Genomic DNA, 16,186 nt, shown 5'->3' with positions numbered 1-16,186 from the left:
TAGGAGAGGAGGTTTCAGACCCATGGCCACTTACTTGTGGGGTGCCACAGGGTTCCATCCTCTCCCCGATGCTATTTAACATCTATGTGAAGCCGCTGGGGGCTATCATCAGGAGGTTTGGGGTGCAGTGTCATCAATATGCGGATGACACGCAGCTCTACCTCTCGTTTAAATCTTCACCAAGGTTGGCCATAGAATCCCTGTCCAAATGTCTGGAGACGGTGAGTGGCTGGATGGGGAGGAATAGGCTGAAGCTGAACCTTGAACCCTGACAAGACCGAGGTACTTTTGATGGGAGACAAGAGGAGGCTGGGGGATGTTGACCTGGTGTTGAATGGGGTACAGCTACCCTTGAAAGACCAGGTCTGCAGCCTGGGGGTCATTTTGGACTCCCAGCTGTCCATGGAGGCTCAGGTGTCAGCTGTGAGCCGGACAGCGCTGTATCAACTCCATCTGATACAGCGGCTGCGCCCCTTCCTTCCCAACCATCTGCTCCCATCAGTAGTACATGCCCTGGTCTCCTCTCGTTTAGACTACTGTAATGCGCTCTACGTGGGGTTACCCTTGAAGACGGTTCGGAAACTGCAGCTGGTACAGAACGCGGCGGCTCACCTGATTAAAGGCAGCCACTGGCGAGATCACATCACTCCAGTGCTGAAGAAGTTGCACTGGTTACCAGTTGTTTTCCGGGCCAAATTCAAGGTGTTGGTTTTGACCTTTAAAACCCTATATGGTTCCGGCCCAGCCTATCTTAAGGAGCGCCTCCAGCAGCACCAGACAGGCCGCTTAACAAGATCACCCTCGGATGGCCTTCTCTCTGTCCCATCAACCAGGACAGCTAGACTGGTGGGGACGAGGGAGAGGGCCTTTTCTGTGGTGGCCCCCACTCTGTGGAACTCCCTCCCTAGGGAACTCCGTCATGCCCCCTCTTTAATGAGCTTCCGTCATGCATTAAAAACGTGGCTGTTCAGGCAGGCATTTGGGGTGGGTTAGAGTATTTTAGAAAATGTTTTTATTGTAGAATTTTATTGTTTTAAACTGTTTTTATTGTATGTTGTACATCGCCCAGAGTGGCTGGGTGACCAGCCAGATGGGCGATTAATAAATTTAATAATAAATAAATAAATAAAATAGGAAGCTCTAAGTCTTTAGACTGATGTAGATTCAGACCAGATGTGCTTGCTTGTCACATCACCCAGCAGGCTGCCCTGGTCTGGTGCAGTGAAGATTTACACCCCTACCCCGATCTGTCAGCAGCAATTGCAGGCATTTCTACACTGATGAAAACGTACAGGGATCACTCATGTTTATCTGGGAGACAGTGAGGGGCAGAAGAGGTCTAAAGACTTCTCGGCCTCTAGCAGTTTACAGAGCAGCTCCCTAGAAAAAGGAAAATGCAAGCGGGGGAGCGGGGGGGGAGAGGAATCTCTTTGGAATAATTATAAATCGTCTTCTCTTAGTTCTTGTTACACAAATTCCAGGCTAAATTATCATCTAATTTCAGAGAGCTCCATGACTGAGATTATCGGTGAGTCATTTGTAATTATGTGCCAGATTGTATTAAAGCATGAAAATACAAAGGGTTCTCATCAAACACTAAGAGGGGGAAAGAATCAAATTACATTTTGCAGGCAGGATAACAGTACAGGCTACATTTCAGATTCATGGCATATTACAAATGCAAAACAGGAGAAGGGGAGAAAAATGGCTTGAGGTGGGAGAGAGGAGAACTCTCAGCTTGAAAAGAACACCATACCAAAGAATCGTCGTGGCCCCAATCCAGAGACACGTGCATGCAGCAGTGTGTTATCCACTGTTGAAAAACAGATTGAGATGGACCTTGGTGCGATCAAGCAGAGCTGTTATGAAAACTGTGCATGTAACCCCATGTAACCCCAAGACTCTTCTCCCACACATGGGAAGCACATAAAAGTGCAGAAAAGAGCAATCGAAATGATCAAGGTGCTGGAGCTACTCCCCTATGAGGAAAGGCTGCAACACCTGGGACCATTTAGCTTAGGAAAAAAGACGAGTAGGGGAAGACATGATAGAAGTGCACAAAATTATGCATGGTGTGGTGAAAGTGGATAGGGAGACATTTTTCTCCCTCTCTCATAATACCAGAACCCGGGGTCATCCCATAAAGCTGATTGGTGGGCGATTAAAGACGGATAAAAGGAAGGATGTCTTCACACAGCTCATAGTCAAAGTATGGAATTGGCTACCACAAGATGTAGCGATGGCCACCAACTTGGACAGCTTTAGAAGAGGATGAGACAAAATCCATGGAGGGTCAGGTTTTCTATGGCTACTAGTCCTGATGGCTGTATATTACTTCTGTTATCAGAGGCAGTATGCCTATGTACACCAGTTGCTAGGAAACATGGGTGGGAGGGTGCTGTGCACTCACGTCCTGCTTGTGGGCTTCCCACGGGCAGCTGCTTGGTCCTTTTGTCTGATGCAGTAGGGCTTTCAGCCTTTCATCTGATCCAGTAGGGCTGCTCCCATGTTCTTATCCAAGACTGTGCTTTGGTCCAGGCTGGTCCTACTATCACGTAGATGCTGAGGGGCAGGGAGTGACAGTGAGGTGTCAGAGGACAGAGCTGTGTGTGCTGTTTTCAGGTGGGTGGTGGAAGACACTGTCCCTTCGTCGGTGTTGAAGTAAGATTCAGCTGCCAGTTGGTTCAGCTTCTGTATGTGGAATCGGGGGGGGGGGGCGGCGGCAGGGGGGGAATCTTGTCCCTTGCCTCAGGTAACAAAATGTCTTCGGCTGGTCCTGCCTGGTATCTCCAGTTGAAAGCCACCCAAGTAGTTGGTGCCAGGAAAGACCCTGAAAAGCTGCTCAAAGTGGGACTGATGATATAGACAAAGATGGACCAACAGGGAATGAACGAAAGAAAGCCACTTTGTATAAGGAACTGTAGGAAAAGAAGCAAAGGTAACTTTCAAGGTGCTGCACAAGACACCAAAGCTACGTCACTGAGCCACTGGGAGCCCCATGTAGACCCCATTCTGGCTTCTCAAAGTCTGCCACAAAGTGCCAGTGCACTTTCTCACTTTTCTCTGCAGCCATGAGGGCTAGCATCTTAACACATATGCACAGAAAACACCATCTCCCCGAAGCAATGCAAATTCAGCAGAAATGGTGGTGCTTGAAGGAAGCACCGATTATTCAGGCCTTAAAGAGGGCAGTTCGTTAAAGCAAAGTCGGCCAACATGAGCAGCATTTCTTAGAAAATCCTCATTGCCAGAAATAATTGGATAAGTTTTGTAAACAGATGCTGGGCGAAAGCGGACAAGAGTGGTGGACTCTGGTGACTGAGCCCCCATCGAGCACAATCCAACCAAGCTGAGCTCTTCTAGGTTCCACTGACTTCCACTGGAAATGTTTAAGCACAAGCCTAACTCTGCCAGTGAGAGCAATGAGACTTAAAAAGTGTGCTCAGCTTCAGCTGGATTGTGCCCATTCCGCATTGCAGACAGCACGCCCCAAATTCAATTTTATAAATCTCATAATAAACGTTGTACTGAAAGAATGCTTTTCCAAGCCAGAATTAAAACACCAAGGTCAGAAATGAATCACCGCTGTATTGTCTATAGGGTGACATCCAGAAACCACTGGGAGAACATTTCAGTCCCCCGGGACACTGCTGCCAACATCAAAGTCACCATACTTGAACAAAAGGACTTCAAAGGGAGGCCGCAGTGTGAAATTGCTGAAGTAGAATTTATTGGCAAATTTTCTTCTATTCAGTGCAGACTTAATCAGAACTCAGGGTTTCTTCCACACTACAGGTGTTCAATTAGCATATGATAGCTAGTAAGATGGTTTGTTTGTTTGTTTGTTTATCACATTTCTATACCACCCCCGCAGCCAAAGCTCTCTAGGTGGTTCACCAAATACATGACCACTAACTGCTGTTTTGAATGAACCACTCTGTTGTTATCTTGTGTATATTTAGCCTCTGTGTGTTTCTTTAATTATTACAGAATTATAAAAATTCTGTCATAATTATAGAAATACACACATAGAACTACAGTGACACTTTGCATTTACGTGACAGAGCGCCTCTTCCGGCATGAACCTACCCGTATACCGTGCTCATCATCTAAGGGAGGGAGGCTTGGAAGCTGCTAACAGGGAGAGGGCCTTCTTGGTGGTGTCCCCCCCCCCCATTATGGAATGATCTCCCCAGCAAGGTCTGCCTGGCGCCAACATCGTTATCTTTTGGCAGCCCACAATAAGGTTTTTAATTGGGACCTGGGATTTCTTATTTTTGATTAAAATTGTTTATAGATGTGTGTGTGCGTGCACGCGCGCGCTGTCTATTTATATGTTTGTATGTAAACGGTTTTTATATTATGTATAATGTTGTATTTTTAAGGTTTTTAATCTTCACAAACCACCCAGAGAGAATTGGCTACTAGGCAGTATAGAACAGTAATGAAAGAATGAAATGAATGAAATTTAATGGCATTTAGGCTCCATTATTTACAAAACCATCTTTCCACTATACCTGTGCATGTACACGTGCAAGGGCTGTAGCAAAACAGTCCCCTCCCAAAATCATTGCCTCATTCATGCATGGCATTTGCTGATTTTAAGAGTTTTGTGGGGGTGCTTACAATTGGTGGCTGGTCATTGCTTTGTTTGACATTGGCCATTTCTTTTTAATTTATTTAGAATCATAGAATAGTAAACTCCACTATGGTGGTAAACAATTTATTTTATTGTTTACCACCATAGGAGAGTTTCTCATGGCAGCTACTGGCCGACATTATACCCAGAACACCACTGGAAAGACACCACATCTTAATATAGCATCATTCCAGGGGCATTCATAGTCTTGATGGCTATTTGCTACCTCCAGCACCAGAGACAATGAGCCTATGTACACCAGTTGCTGGGGAACATGGGTGGGAGGGTGCTGTTGCGCTCATGTCCTGCTTGCGTGTTCCCGGTCAACAGCTGGCTGGCCCCTGTGTGAACAGAATACTGGACTGGATGGATCCTTGGTCCGATCCAGCAGGGCTCTTCTCATGTTGTTATGGGTGAGAATAATGGTAGCAGACCACCTCCACCAACAGAGGGGTCAGCAAAAACAGTTTTAAAAGAACCCCGATTCTGCCCAGTGGCCAACGGTAAGCCATAACCTCCTCCACACCTCTTCAAAAATCTGGAGCCCACAGCAAAAGAAAATTGAATGAAACGCCGATAGCCTTGAACTTTCAACTCAGGCCTTAGCTATGTGTGTGTTTTGAGTTTCCTAACAGATTTCTGGGAGGACTGTCAGTGTGACAATAATATGTGGACTTGACCGTGTTAATAGCTCGTGATGTTCTGGTGATGTGTCTCCATAGCAGCTAAGAAGGTTAGGTGATGGTCAGAAGAAATGACTCATCTGGATCGTACCCCACTTCCAGCCAGGGGAAGGAGGCAAGGTGCCTGTGTGTGCAAAGAAGAAAAGACTGCAGCTGTGAGACAAGACTAAGAAAGGCACACAGACACAGAGTCTGGGCTCTGTGCGCATCTTACGGTTCCAGCTGTCTTCCTGGAAATCTGATGGGGGAGCAGTGGACTTTGCCTGTTTGTTGGGGCGTTAAGCTGTGCTTCCAGCAATGTGCAATCTGTATATTTGGAAATGAATGCAAATATTGCAAATTGCCAATAAGCCTCCAGTGACCTCCTTCCAACAGGAATTGACCCTAGGTTAGCACCATGCCCCTGGAACTTCTTACCACTTGGAAAAGCAGGTCAAATATAAGACCATGTCTCTTATCAGCGGACAGAGGACAGCATGAAATGTTACGCTTCAACAGATCAGTTAGTCTTTCAGGCGCCACAACACTGTTTGTTCCGTTTTTCTTGCATCCAGAAATCCCAGCGAAACTGCAAATGGGAGAAGTTTAAGGCTGTAATGATGCTACTTGGGAGTATGCCCCATTGACTCGGGTGAGACTTGCTCCTGCATAAGCATGCACTGGATTGTGTTGCAAACCTCTCCACAATAATCTGTTCTCTCTCACCACTTTTGTTTAAATCCTGGCCCTCTTATGGAAGGACCGCCAGTGCCTCTCCTCATTTTCCATTTCTTTAGAGCGATAATCTGTAAAAAAGAGTTGTTTTTTTTAAGAGGGTGGGGGGAGAGAAGAATTAAGCCCTGCTGGTACAAGGAACGGGGGGAAATCTTTTTAGTGGTTAATAATCTGCTGAAGTACGATTTGAAAAGCCACTGTTTCCTTCATCATTACATTTTAAAAGACTCCCAGAATCATCTGCCAGCTAATACAGACTTTATTAAAGTGTTACTGTTGTATTCCATAATGAAATATATACCAAAGGCAGGGGGATGGGAGGATCTTGTATCGAAGACAGACAGTACAGCAACAATTTGCCATTTCTTCCCTGAAAACTCAGCGACATTCGCTCCCAATACTAATTAAAGAGACGTAAGACGTTGGGCCCTTTGAACATCTCATAATTTCTAAACGCATCTCTGCTTTTATTCATAAAGCCCATTGACAGTACAGCTTAGCTCTTATCACAAGGTTTTCAGAGTTGAAAAGGAAAGGTTTAATGTGCAATTCCAATCTGTTTTGTTAACTCAAATACTCACAATAAAATGTGGGGAGACTCCAGCATGCACATTTCAACAGTGCTCTTCCTTAATAGTAAATGTCTTGAGCGAGCCATGAAAACCATGGAACACACTGTGGCCTAGGCCACTGGGGGTCGGGGACATCAGGCCCAGGAGCCCAAAACAGTCTGCTAGTGTTCACTGGATGGCCACATCCCCTTCCCTGACCCCACCCCCTTTTCCTCCACAACCTATCATTTGGTGGTTTCTTGGCTTTTATGTGGTTTTTCTCCATTCTAAAAGGTTGAAATCCCTCTAGTAAGGTTTAGTTACGTGCAGTAAGAGCTTTAAGCTACAACACGTTAGATTGTTTTGTATTTTTGGCCCCACCCCTTTGACTTCAGCTCCACCCTCTTTACCTTTGGCTCCACCCACTACTGGAGTGCAGCCGCTGAGAGCTTCTCAGAAATTGAATTTGGCCCTCGGGCAGAAAGAGCCTCCCCACTCCTGGCCTGGGCCAAGAGTAACGGCACTTGGACAGTCTTGAATGTGCATGCATACTTGGGCGTAAGCTTCTTTAGAGTTACTGCTAAGTCAACATGGAGAGTAAAGGGCCGCCACTCATTGAGAGATGGTATGCTGTGGAAGCAGAAGGCCTCATGTTCAATCCCTGGCAGGTCTAGCACAAAGAATCTGAAGATAACATGACTGGTTAAGATCTGTGTCCACGTTCCTCGACAGCAGCCACCAGCCAAAGACAATGCTAGGCTATATCAGAAATGGATCCCCTTTCACAAGCAACACCGCAAGGAGACCAAGCTTCAGGCCAATTCGACTTTATTTTGCTAGAAATTAGCCTCTTTACAAATGCAGATTCCAGGAAACTCTCAGACTGCCTCGGCCGGAAACAACTAATCTGTGATCCCTAATTAGAGGAGACGTGTTGCCGACAGTTTGGGCCTGAACCTCACGGCCAGGCTTGTTTCGCAGTGATGCCCCCCTTGCAGCGGTGACCAGGGACAAAGGCAAAGGTGGTGAGGGCAAACAGGAACCCCCCCCCCCCCCGGCATATTGTAGCTTAAAGCTCTTACTGCCAAGTAACTAATCCTTAGGGGAAACATTTCAGCTTTCTAGAATGGGGGGGGGACACTGCAGAGAAGCCAGGGAACCACCGGTCATGGTTCAGGGAAAGGGGGTAGGGCTCCATGGAGGAGGTGTGTCCATTTAGGGAACCCCAGGCAACCAGATTGAAACCCCACGAAGGCCAGATTTGGTCCCAGGCCTGAAATCCCCCACGCTTGTTGTAAGGGATGTCCAGGATGTATTATTTGACAGCGAAACCATTATTTCAGTACTTCTGCACAGCTGAAACTCATTTCTGTGTATGTCTCTTTCTGAGAAGATGCAAAAGAGGACATCAAGGCTTCTGCACTTAAACAGGGGTACAGAGGGGAGTATTTCAGCAGACACACCTGGTACAGCTTGCCATAAAGGAATGAGGAAAGGGACCTTTCCTGAAATAATCTCTGCTAAACAACTAGAAGGGACCAAGCCCTGTCCTCCTTTGGTGGTGCCACCACTGACATGACCCAACGAAGGACAGAATGAGACCCACATGTGGGACCCAAGAGTTGAAGACCAATGCCCTAAACCATGAACTGGTGTGTAAGCTAGTAACAAAGACCCATCGACATATCAGTGGAACAACCAGCCCAAGACTTATCACTTCTCACCCTGTCAGTAAGAGCCAAAGACCTGTTACTGCACGATGACCAATTATTGCAGTTGACTTTTGCAGTCATCACTATATGTGAACTATAACAGTCCAGATTCAGAGACATTCCCAGAATTAATAACAACAACCCCATTTAATACACTTTATGCACTGCATTAGGTGTTAATTTTAGCCCATTCAAACATAATGGAACCAGCAGGTTCAACAAGAGAGGAAAAGGAGTAAGACCGTAAGAGCCATGCTGGATCAGACCAAGGGTCCATCTAATCCAGCATTCTGTTCACACAGTGGCCAACCAGCTGCCCACAGAAAACCCACAAGCAGGACAAGAGTGCAACATTATCCTCCTGCCCATGTTCCTCAGCAACCTGTTTACATAGGCATCCTGCCTCTGATACTGGAGGTAATATATAGCCATCAGGACTAGTAGCCATTGATAGCCTTCTCCTCCAGGAATTTGTCTAACCTCTTTTCAAAGCCATCCAAATTGGTGGCCATCACCACATCTTGTGGTAGTGAATTCCACAGTTTAACTATGTGCTGTGTGAAGAAGGACTTCCTTTTATCTGTCCTGAATCTCCCATCAATCAGCTTCATGGGATGACCCCATTGGGCTCTAGTATTATGAGAGAGAAAAGTGTCTCCCTGTCCACATTCTCCACACTATGCAAAATTGTGTACCCTTCTAACATGTCTAGGAATAATTCCTAGCATGCTTCTGTATGTGAAATACTGTGTCCCAGCTCAATGAATGGGCACACTGGGATCTTACTTCTCAGTTCTCACATTTTAAAGATGGGGGGGGGGAGAACCACAGTGGCTTACTTCTCAGTTAATTGTGAGGGTGAGACCCTTCTCTCTCTCTCATGCTCACAACCACTCTGAAAAGTACTGTGCATGGCAAGTGCTGTAAAGTAGTACTGAAAACGGTTACACTCAAATTATAGTTTTTTAGTAGGGATGGCCATCTCATACTCCACCACCACCCCGCCACCCTGGATTCATAATAGTTTTGGGAAAATATTGTTTTCAGAGAGTGCTTTCTGACATTTGGGGTCCAGCGTGCTCTTGCTGACACTGATCACTATGAGCATGACAAGGACCCAGAGAGTTTTTAACATCCCTGTGAACCTCCACCCCACCCCAGTGCTTAACCATTCCCCCAGCAACAGCGAAGAATCCCAACAGGACTTTCATTACGTCCGTGGTTCCTGCTGTGACAACACTGCAGGCATGGGGAGCCATAGGGAAGCTACATTTCCCATGGTTCCTGATACCAGGAATGCTACCACCACATAAACCATGAACCTAATTAAAAGTTCACTACCAGCAAACAAATTTAGGTCTGGAGGTAACTTCAGCAGGTGTGAGGAAGGCAGCCATGGGGTGAGCCCATTGTGAACATATCCCAAACTTCAGGGGATGGGCACCCTGAACTCGCCTTTCCTAATTGCCCCATTATAAGTCTTGATCCTGACAATAGTTTGCAGAAGTCATGCTGTGTTCAGTGAGAATGATTCTGAATTGTATGTCTGCCTCATTTGCTAAGGGATATTTATACTCGTGAAAAAGTTCGTGGAAAGTTACAGTTGGTAATTCCTGGTTGTTGTTACAATCATATGATTTGGAAGGAGATTATTGGTGTTTAGAAAAAAAATCCACCTTTAAAGAAAACACACACACACTTCAATGATTAGAAACACCTTCCTTCATTGGAGACAAAACAGGGTATGCACAGGAAATTTTGTACACTGCCATCTAAGTCACAGAGAAGTAACTTTAAACAGTCATTAAAAAAAACAAAACAACTAACCGAGAGCCAGTATTTTCAAAAACACATAATAAAAGGTTATTTGAAAATATTTACAGATATCACATTTGTTTGAGAACAAAAAGAAACAGCATGATGTGGGTCGGCGGGGGCCATCCAAGGTGCTTGTAGATCATGTTGATTACTGGTACATGCACGCCCCCCCAATTTGTTGGCCTTATTAATGACCACAACAAGCAGCACAGTTCCTTTGCAATGAATGATACATAAAACGGCACGAGATGCTGAACTCTCATGCAATCCAAAGAACGGCAACAATAGAGGAAGGACTACTATGGAAGCCGCTTTTAAACAACGCTACGCCATCCCCATTTAAACCCCTCTGTACTAAGGAGTGTGACTTGCATGAAAAACAACACGTGGGATGGAGATACAGGAGATTCAATGAGCGCTGTGAATTCCTGTGCTACCAATATTTCTCCAGCCCCAAAGCTCAGTTCATATTCGCTGAGGTGCTGCCACTGGGCTGTATCCGATCTTAGCCTAACTTAAGTCCCGTTCATTTCAACAGGCCTACTCTAAGTAGGACTGGCTACAACCCATTGGGAGGGAAGAGAGCTTACCCCTCTGCTCTGCCATGCAGGTGACATCTAAAGGGTGGCTCTGCAGAAAAGTCTAATTATGTAGCGGCCTAGGGATGCACACATTTTCCTTCTCAAAAGAGACAGAGGAGGAGGAAGAGGCAATTGTGCAAACTGAAACAGCACAAGGAGGCATTCGTAAGGAGTGCCTATGTGTCGGCATTGCCATGGTAAGTCTATGAACAAAGGGCCAGGTAACATAGGAGCTAAAACGAATGCAGAAGAGCACGGCACAGCTGGGGGATTGTGCCTACTTTAGTGACTTCAAAATGTGTGCTACACACATACACAGCCAAGATTTGCATCTCATGCCTTATCACCCACAGCCAGCATTTGGGTGTGCTGGCTGGGAACGATGGGAGACTGTAGTACAACACATCTGCAGGGTGCCAGGTTAGGGAAGGCCAATCTAAAACAGTCCTATAGAAAATAAAATTCAGGAGGGACCCTAGGCAATGAAGGACTGATCTTAGTGTTTTCTTTCAGAGCCAACATCATACATCCTTTCAGATATTTTATCTTTCAGATAAAATCATTTGTACTTTGGAGTAAAGGCCCCCGCAACTGTGGGGATCCACTACAGAGTCATGCCACTTAAATATGCTGCTCTTGGGCAAAGGCAAATGAGACACAGGTTAGAAGACTAGTATACATACATGCCTACAGAAATGCAATATTTATAAAAATATATACAGACATTTCTCAGGAAAAAAAACATTTGAGCACCAAGTTTTACATTTGATAAGGAATGAAAGTGCGACAGAAGAGATAAATAATTATCTTGAATGTTCAGGGCAGTAGGATTAGGCAGCCAAATAATCACTTTAGTTTTTCTAAAGAGAAAACAAGTGTTTTCTTTAAGGGCAAAACTAGACAGAGAACTGTGACTGGATTTGCCATCTCTACATTTTTTGTAAAAAGTAGCGGGCGGGGCAGGGAAGAGATTTGGAATGGGATGATGGTGCAAAGGGAGGATCTTTTTTCAAATGCTCCTTTCCATTTTCCTGATGCAAATTGACCCCCGCTGCTATATTCCCTATTAGGGATAACGTATGAGTGCACATAAGCTTTCTCTAACAGGGCAAACAACAGCTGGGGGTGGGGGCAGAATGTTAATTGGACAAAGATGTGGGGAAAAGGTCCAACTCTTTCTCCTGTCTTGTGGTCCCAATCCGAATTGTGCCTCCTACATGGCTGCTTTTTTGCAGCAATTCAAAGGGAGAGGAGATTTGCTCACAGACCTCCTTCGTCTCTAACCTGGCCCTTAGGATCCCAAGTAAAAAATGCCTTAATGAGCCAAGGGAGCAGACTGGGGCTGCCAACTCCCTGATCCACCAGGAGCCCCTAAGCATTTCACAGTTGAGTAGCAAGCAAAGGCTTGACAGGTGCACATTTCCCCCTCGCCTCTGTACTGGAGTACTGCTAAAGGATGAATCTGAGCCTGAATAAGCCATTTCAGTGGCTTGCCTCTCCCCGCAGAGCCACTCCTGTGACTTTGGGAATTGGCAACCCACATGAATTGTCCAGATTGCATAACGAGCTTTCACCCTTGGCCACAAGGAAGTACATCTGACAAAGGAACTTGCCACTCAGCCTGGACAATCCACCCAAGAAGAAGGTTACAAGCATCAGAGCAAACGCATGGAGCCCCAACGACGCAAAAGTGGGGACAGGGTGGGGGTGGGAGGGAGGGGGGAACCATGCTGTTGTCATGACTTTGACTTTGGCCTCAGACTTTATTATGGATTTGAACTGTGTCATTCCATCCCATCCCACCTCGACATGGTAGCAGGAGAAGTTTTCAAGTAGTGGTGATGTCCGACATAGTTGTTCCCTCAAATAAAATTAGGTGATGGAGTCACTTTATGAAGACTTTACCACTCTGGAACTGAATCTTTCCAAAAGGCAAAGCAGTGTCTGCCCAGGTTAGATGTTGGCAAACCCATCACCCAGTATTTGGTCCCTAAAAAAGGTAGGGTTTGTTTTTCGCTTGTTGTTCCTCTAGCAGTGAACAAATTCAATATGCTGCCATAACCATCTCTGCCAAAGCAAAAGTGGCCACTGTGGTATTGAAACAAGAATCCTAATTGTATAGGTTTACACAGTAATTTAGCAACTAGATAAATGCCATTTGGAGAAGTATTGTAGGATGCTCCACTAGACCTGAGTCACCTCTTTCTTCCACCTCCCACACTTAAGGATGGTTGAGAAGGAAGCGCTCTTGAGCTCTCCACCCCCACAACTTGGGTCTGGTTCCCACAGAGGTAGTAAATCTTTGGGCTGTACCATCTCAGACTGCAAATGTGTGTGTGTGTGTGTGGGGGGGGGGGGGTGATAAACCAAATGCTTCTCCATACCTGCCCCCAACCCAAAACCCACGACATAGGAAACCCTCCCTGATATGCTAAGGTGTCTATGTAGAAGGATTTGTGTTTTTCAGAATTTTGCATGGGAGAGCATTTAATAATGTGAGTCCCTACCTGCATTCTGAAATGGTACAGCTCAGACATGGTTTACCATTTGAGCGAGTACTAGGTCTTGGACTTCAGGGAGGCATTATTTTTCATCTCATTCTCTAACCGGAAGCTAGATTTTTCAACTCTGAACTCTGGTAAAGCCAAGCAATGCCAAAGGAAAAGGCCAGTGTTGAGAAATGGATTTTTTTTTTGTTTGAATGGGGCAGGGAATCAATTTCTAATGACATTGACTTAGTACCTTGTCCACCAAGCAACAGGAAAGCCAAGTGGCACTCATGTTTTGGATCCCAACAGTAAATAAATGTAGCAGTGCCAGAAAACCAAAGCCACAATCCTGTTGAGTCAGAATTTGGAAAGAGTCAGTCTCGCTGACTTTGGAATGGGAAATGGTTGGCCTGTTTTAACCATCGGTTCACGAGGTTGCACATTCTGCCTGTTACTGCAATAAAGCTTACTGGACAAAACAGTGATAGCAGAACTTGATCAAACTTATTGCATGACTGAGCCCTTAATCCACCCGCACTAATCTCACAAAATAGTATTAAATTACATCCAAAGGGGAAAAAAAATGTAACTTATTTGCTTAAAATAAAAACAAAACATCTTAATGGAGACAAATCTGTCCATTGTCCCAAGCTGACCAAAACTGCCTTGACGCCCCCAACCCCATAAGTCCACCACCCCCCACCAGCAATCAATGCTTTATTTTTTTAATATAAATGATGGGGATACAGAAGCTTGTGAGACGGTACACACTCAGGAACAGGGGTGTCCGGCTTATCCCTTGAACTATCTCCTGCCCACCTTTCGCTTACCCTGTTTCTATGCAATAGCAGCAGTGAGTGAAGGGAAGGCCTGGCTTAATTTTCTTGGTACAAGTATAATGACTGTCCTCTCTAAGATGCCCAGCGTGGTACCAGCACCCCTATTGTCTCCACTCTAATATAGCAACCAATCTTTAAAAAGAAACAATGTTCCTGTTACTTATTCAGATTGTGGTGTTTTTTTTAAAGGGTGGAAACTCCCGCCCAACAGTGGTCTAATATTAGGGTAATCTTACAGAACAAAAAAGTGCATGTTTAGGACTGCGTTCCAAGAGCAGCTGCCTGGGCATTCTGTGCATCACCAACATGCGATTTATTCATCATTTTTTTCAACATGGAAATATGGACACAATGCCACAGGCAGGCTTTTGCTACTGATGAATGTGCTTTAGCTCCCTCACTGCAAATTGTGCAAGTCCAAAGCTTTTCAGCATAGGAGTTTTTGCTCACTGTGTGGGTTGCCTCTCTTCTTCATATTCATCTTTATAGGAAATCGACTTAATCGAGGTCAGCAACAAGTCAGGCTCCAACAGCACATACTGTGTTGTGCCAACCATTTGGCTCTTCCCCTTTGTTTTTCTGGAATCAGTTCTTCAGTTCTTCTGTTACATGATGGAGAAACATTTCAAGTATTCTAAAGCCAAACCCTGGTGCCAGGCAACAGGTGAGTGGAAACTGACCAAAATCCACCATGATTTTGTTGAACTTCTGCAAGAATGTCTCTTTAGAAGTCAAGAGGGTTTGTTTACATCACCAGGTAGCTTCTCTCGCAATACTCATTTGGGAGGCAAAGAAGTTTAATATCCATCGTCGTCATCCATATCGCAGCCATAGTCTGAAAACACAATAGGGAAGAAAAGTAGTTAGAACTAGCAGCATCACCCAACAGCCCATCATATACTAGGCAATGAACACACAAAAAAGGCAGACAACAAAAATGGTCCCGCCCAGCCTAAAATATAATGAGGTAGGCAAGGGATGAGCCTGAGCAGAAACCACAGAGAAATGCAGTCAAATTAGGCACTTCAAAAGCACAAAGCATTTAAAAGTAGGTCACAAATATCAGCAGGTGAGCAAATTCCTACAGCATGCGAAGTGTCAAGTATGTCTAAGTTATACAGAACTCATTGAGGAAATCAAATTACAGATTTTGTCTGAGACATAAACAAGCTAGCCGGGGTTTTAATTAACCCACCAGTAAACCTGTCCTTAAAATCAGAGTGCCCCCCCCCGCACACTTTTGTGGGGTTTTTTGCCCCATGGAAGCTCCTCCCCATTCTTGTCCCATCCTGTTAAGCTCTGCCTTGAACTCTTATATTCGCTCACATATACGTTTTCCTTATGATCACATACAATCCTTTTCTCAGCTATACTTAAGGTAGTCCGGATGTATATTCTTTTCTGGCTCCAACAGTAAAAAAAATCATCTATATAAACTACCCTGTTCTAAAGGTTTAGGAAAACTTATAAACTTGTCTGCCTTTCCCAGTTAAAAATCTAATGAGAACAGCTTGAAGTCCAGTTCTCAGCTGGCTCAGGCCTGATTTGTTTGAACTCCTTTAAATTCAGAAGTTCAAACGTTGCTCAAGTTGCATCAGATTAAATATCCTTCCATTTTATTACATTTGTAATGTATGTCCTTCAACACCACCACCACCACCCTTAAACCATCCAGCAATTCTGTTCGGTAAGTTAGGCTAAGACAAGATTTTTGGCTGAGGGGGGGATTTGAGCCTGGATCGCCCCAGTCTACATCCAACACTCTAACCATTACACCACATTGGCTCTTCAAATAGATTGTAACAATAACTTGCCAGGAGTGTGTCTCTGTTCGTAGTTGCAGCAGCAATTTTTCTAAACGTTTATTACAATGCTGACACATGGCTTTACTGATGTACCTTGAGCATATGGCTCTAACTGGTTATGTCCACAGAACTCTGCTTGATACTTCAGTTAGTGAATCATGTAATAAATACCAGTCGCTTGGGCGCAACAGCAGGAGAAGGCTCTTGCCTTTATACCCTGTTCATGGGCTTCCTGAAGGCATCTGGCTGGCCACAGTGTGAAAGAGAACACTGTACTAGACTGAACTTTGGTCTGATCCAGCAGGGCTCTTCTTATGCTAAACAGCTAGTACAAACACAGGCTAGTTATCAAGGC

General features: G+C 45.1%; 1 protein-coding gene across 1 annotated transcript in view; it reads right to left on the bottom strand.

Annotated features, from left to right (window-relative positions):
* Positions 1 to 9,687: 9,687 nt before the first annotated feature.
* Positions 9,688 to 16,186, bottom strand: part of BRF1 (BRF1 general transcription factor IIIB subunit) — a 276,895-nt gene continuing 270,396 nt past the window's right edge. The window contains exon 18 of the mRNA XM_084837074.1: positions 9,688 to 14,861. Coding sequence (XP_084693200.1) covers positions 14,824 to 14,861 — 38 coding nt within the window. The 3' untranslated portion in view covers positions 9,688 to 14,823. The remainder of the gene's footprint in view (positions 14,862 to 16,186) is intronic.

The sequence above is a fragment of the Heloderma suspectum genome, chromosome 1, assembly GCF_057233095.1.
Source record: "Heloderma suspectum isolate Gila_16-S chromosome 1, 16-S_ref, whole genome shotgun sequence".
In the NCBI taxonomy this organism is placed as follows: Eukaryota; Metazoa; Chordata; class Lepidosauria; order Squamata; family Helodermatidae; genus Heloderma; species Heloderma suspectum.
The sequence above is the reverse complement of the archived record's forward strand: the minus strand, read 5'-3'. Positions and strand labels throughout refer to the sequence as shown.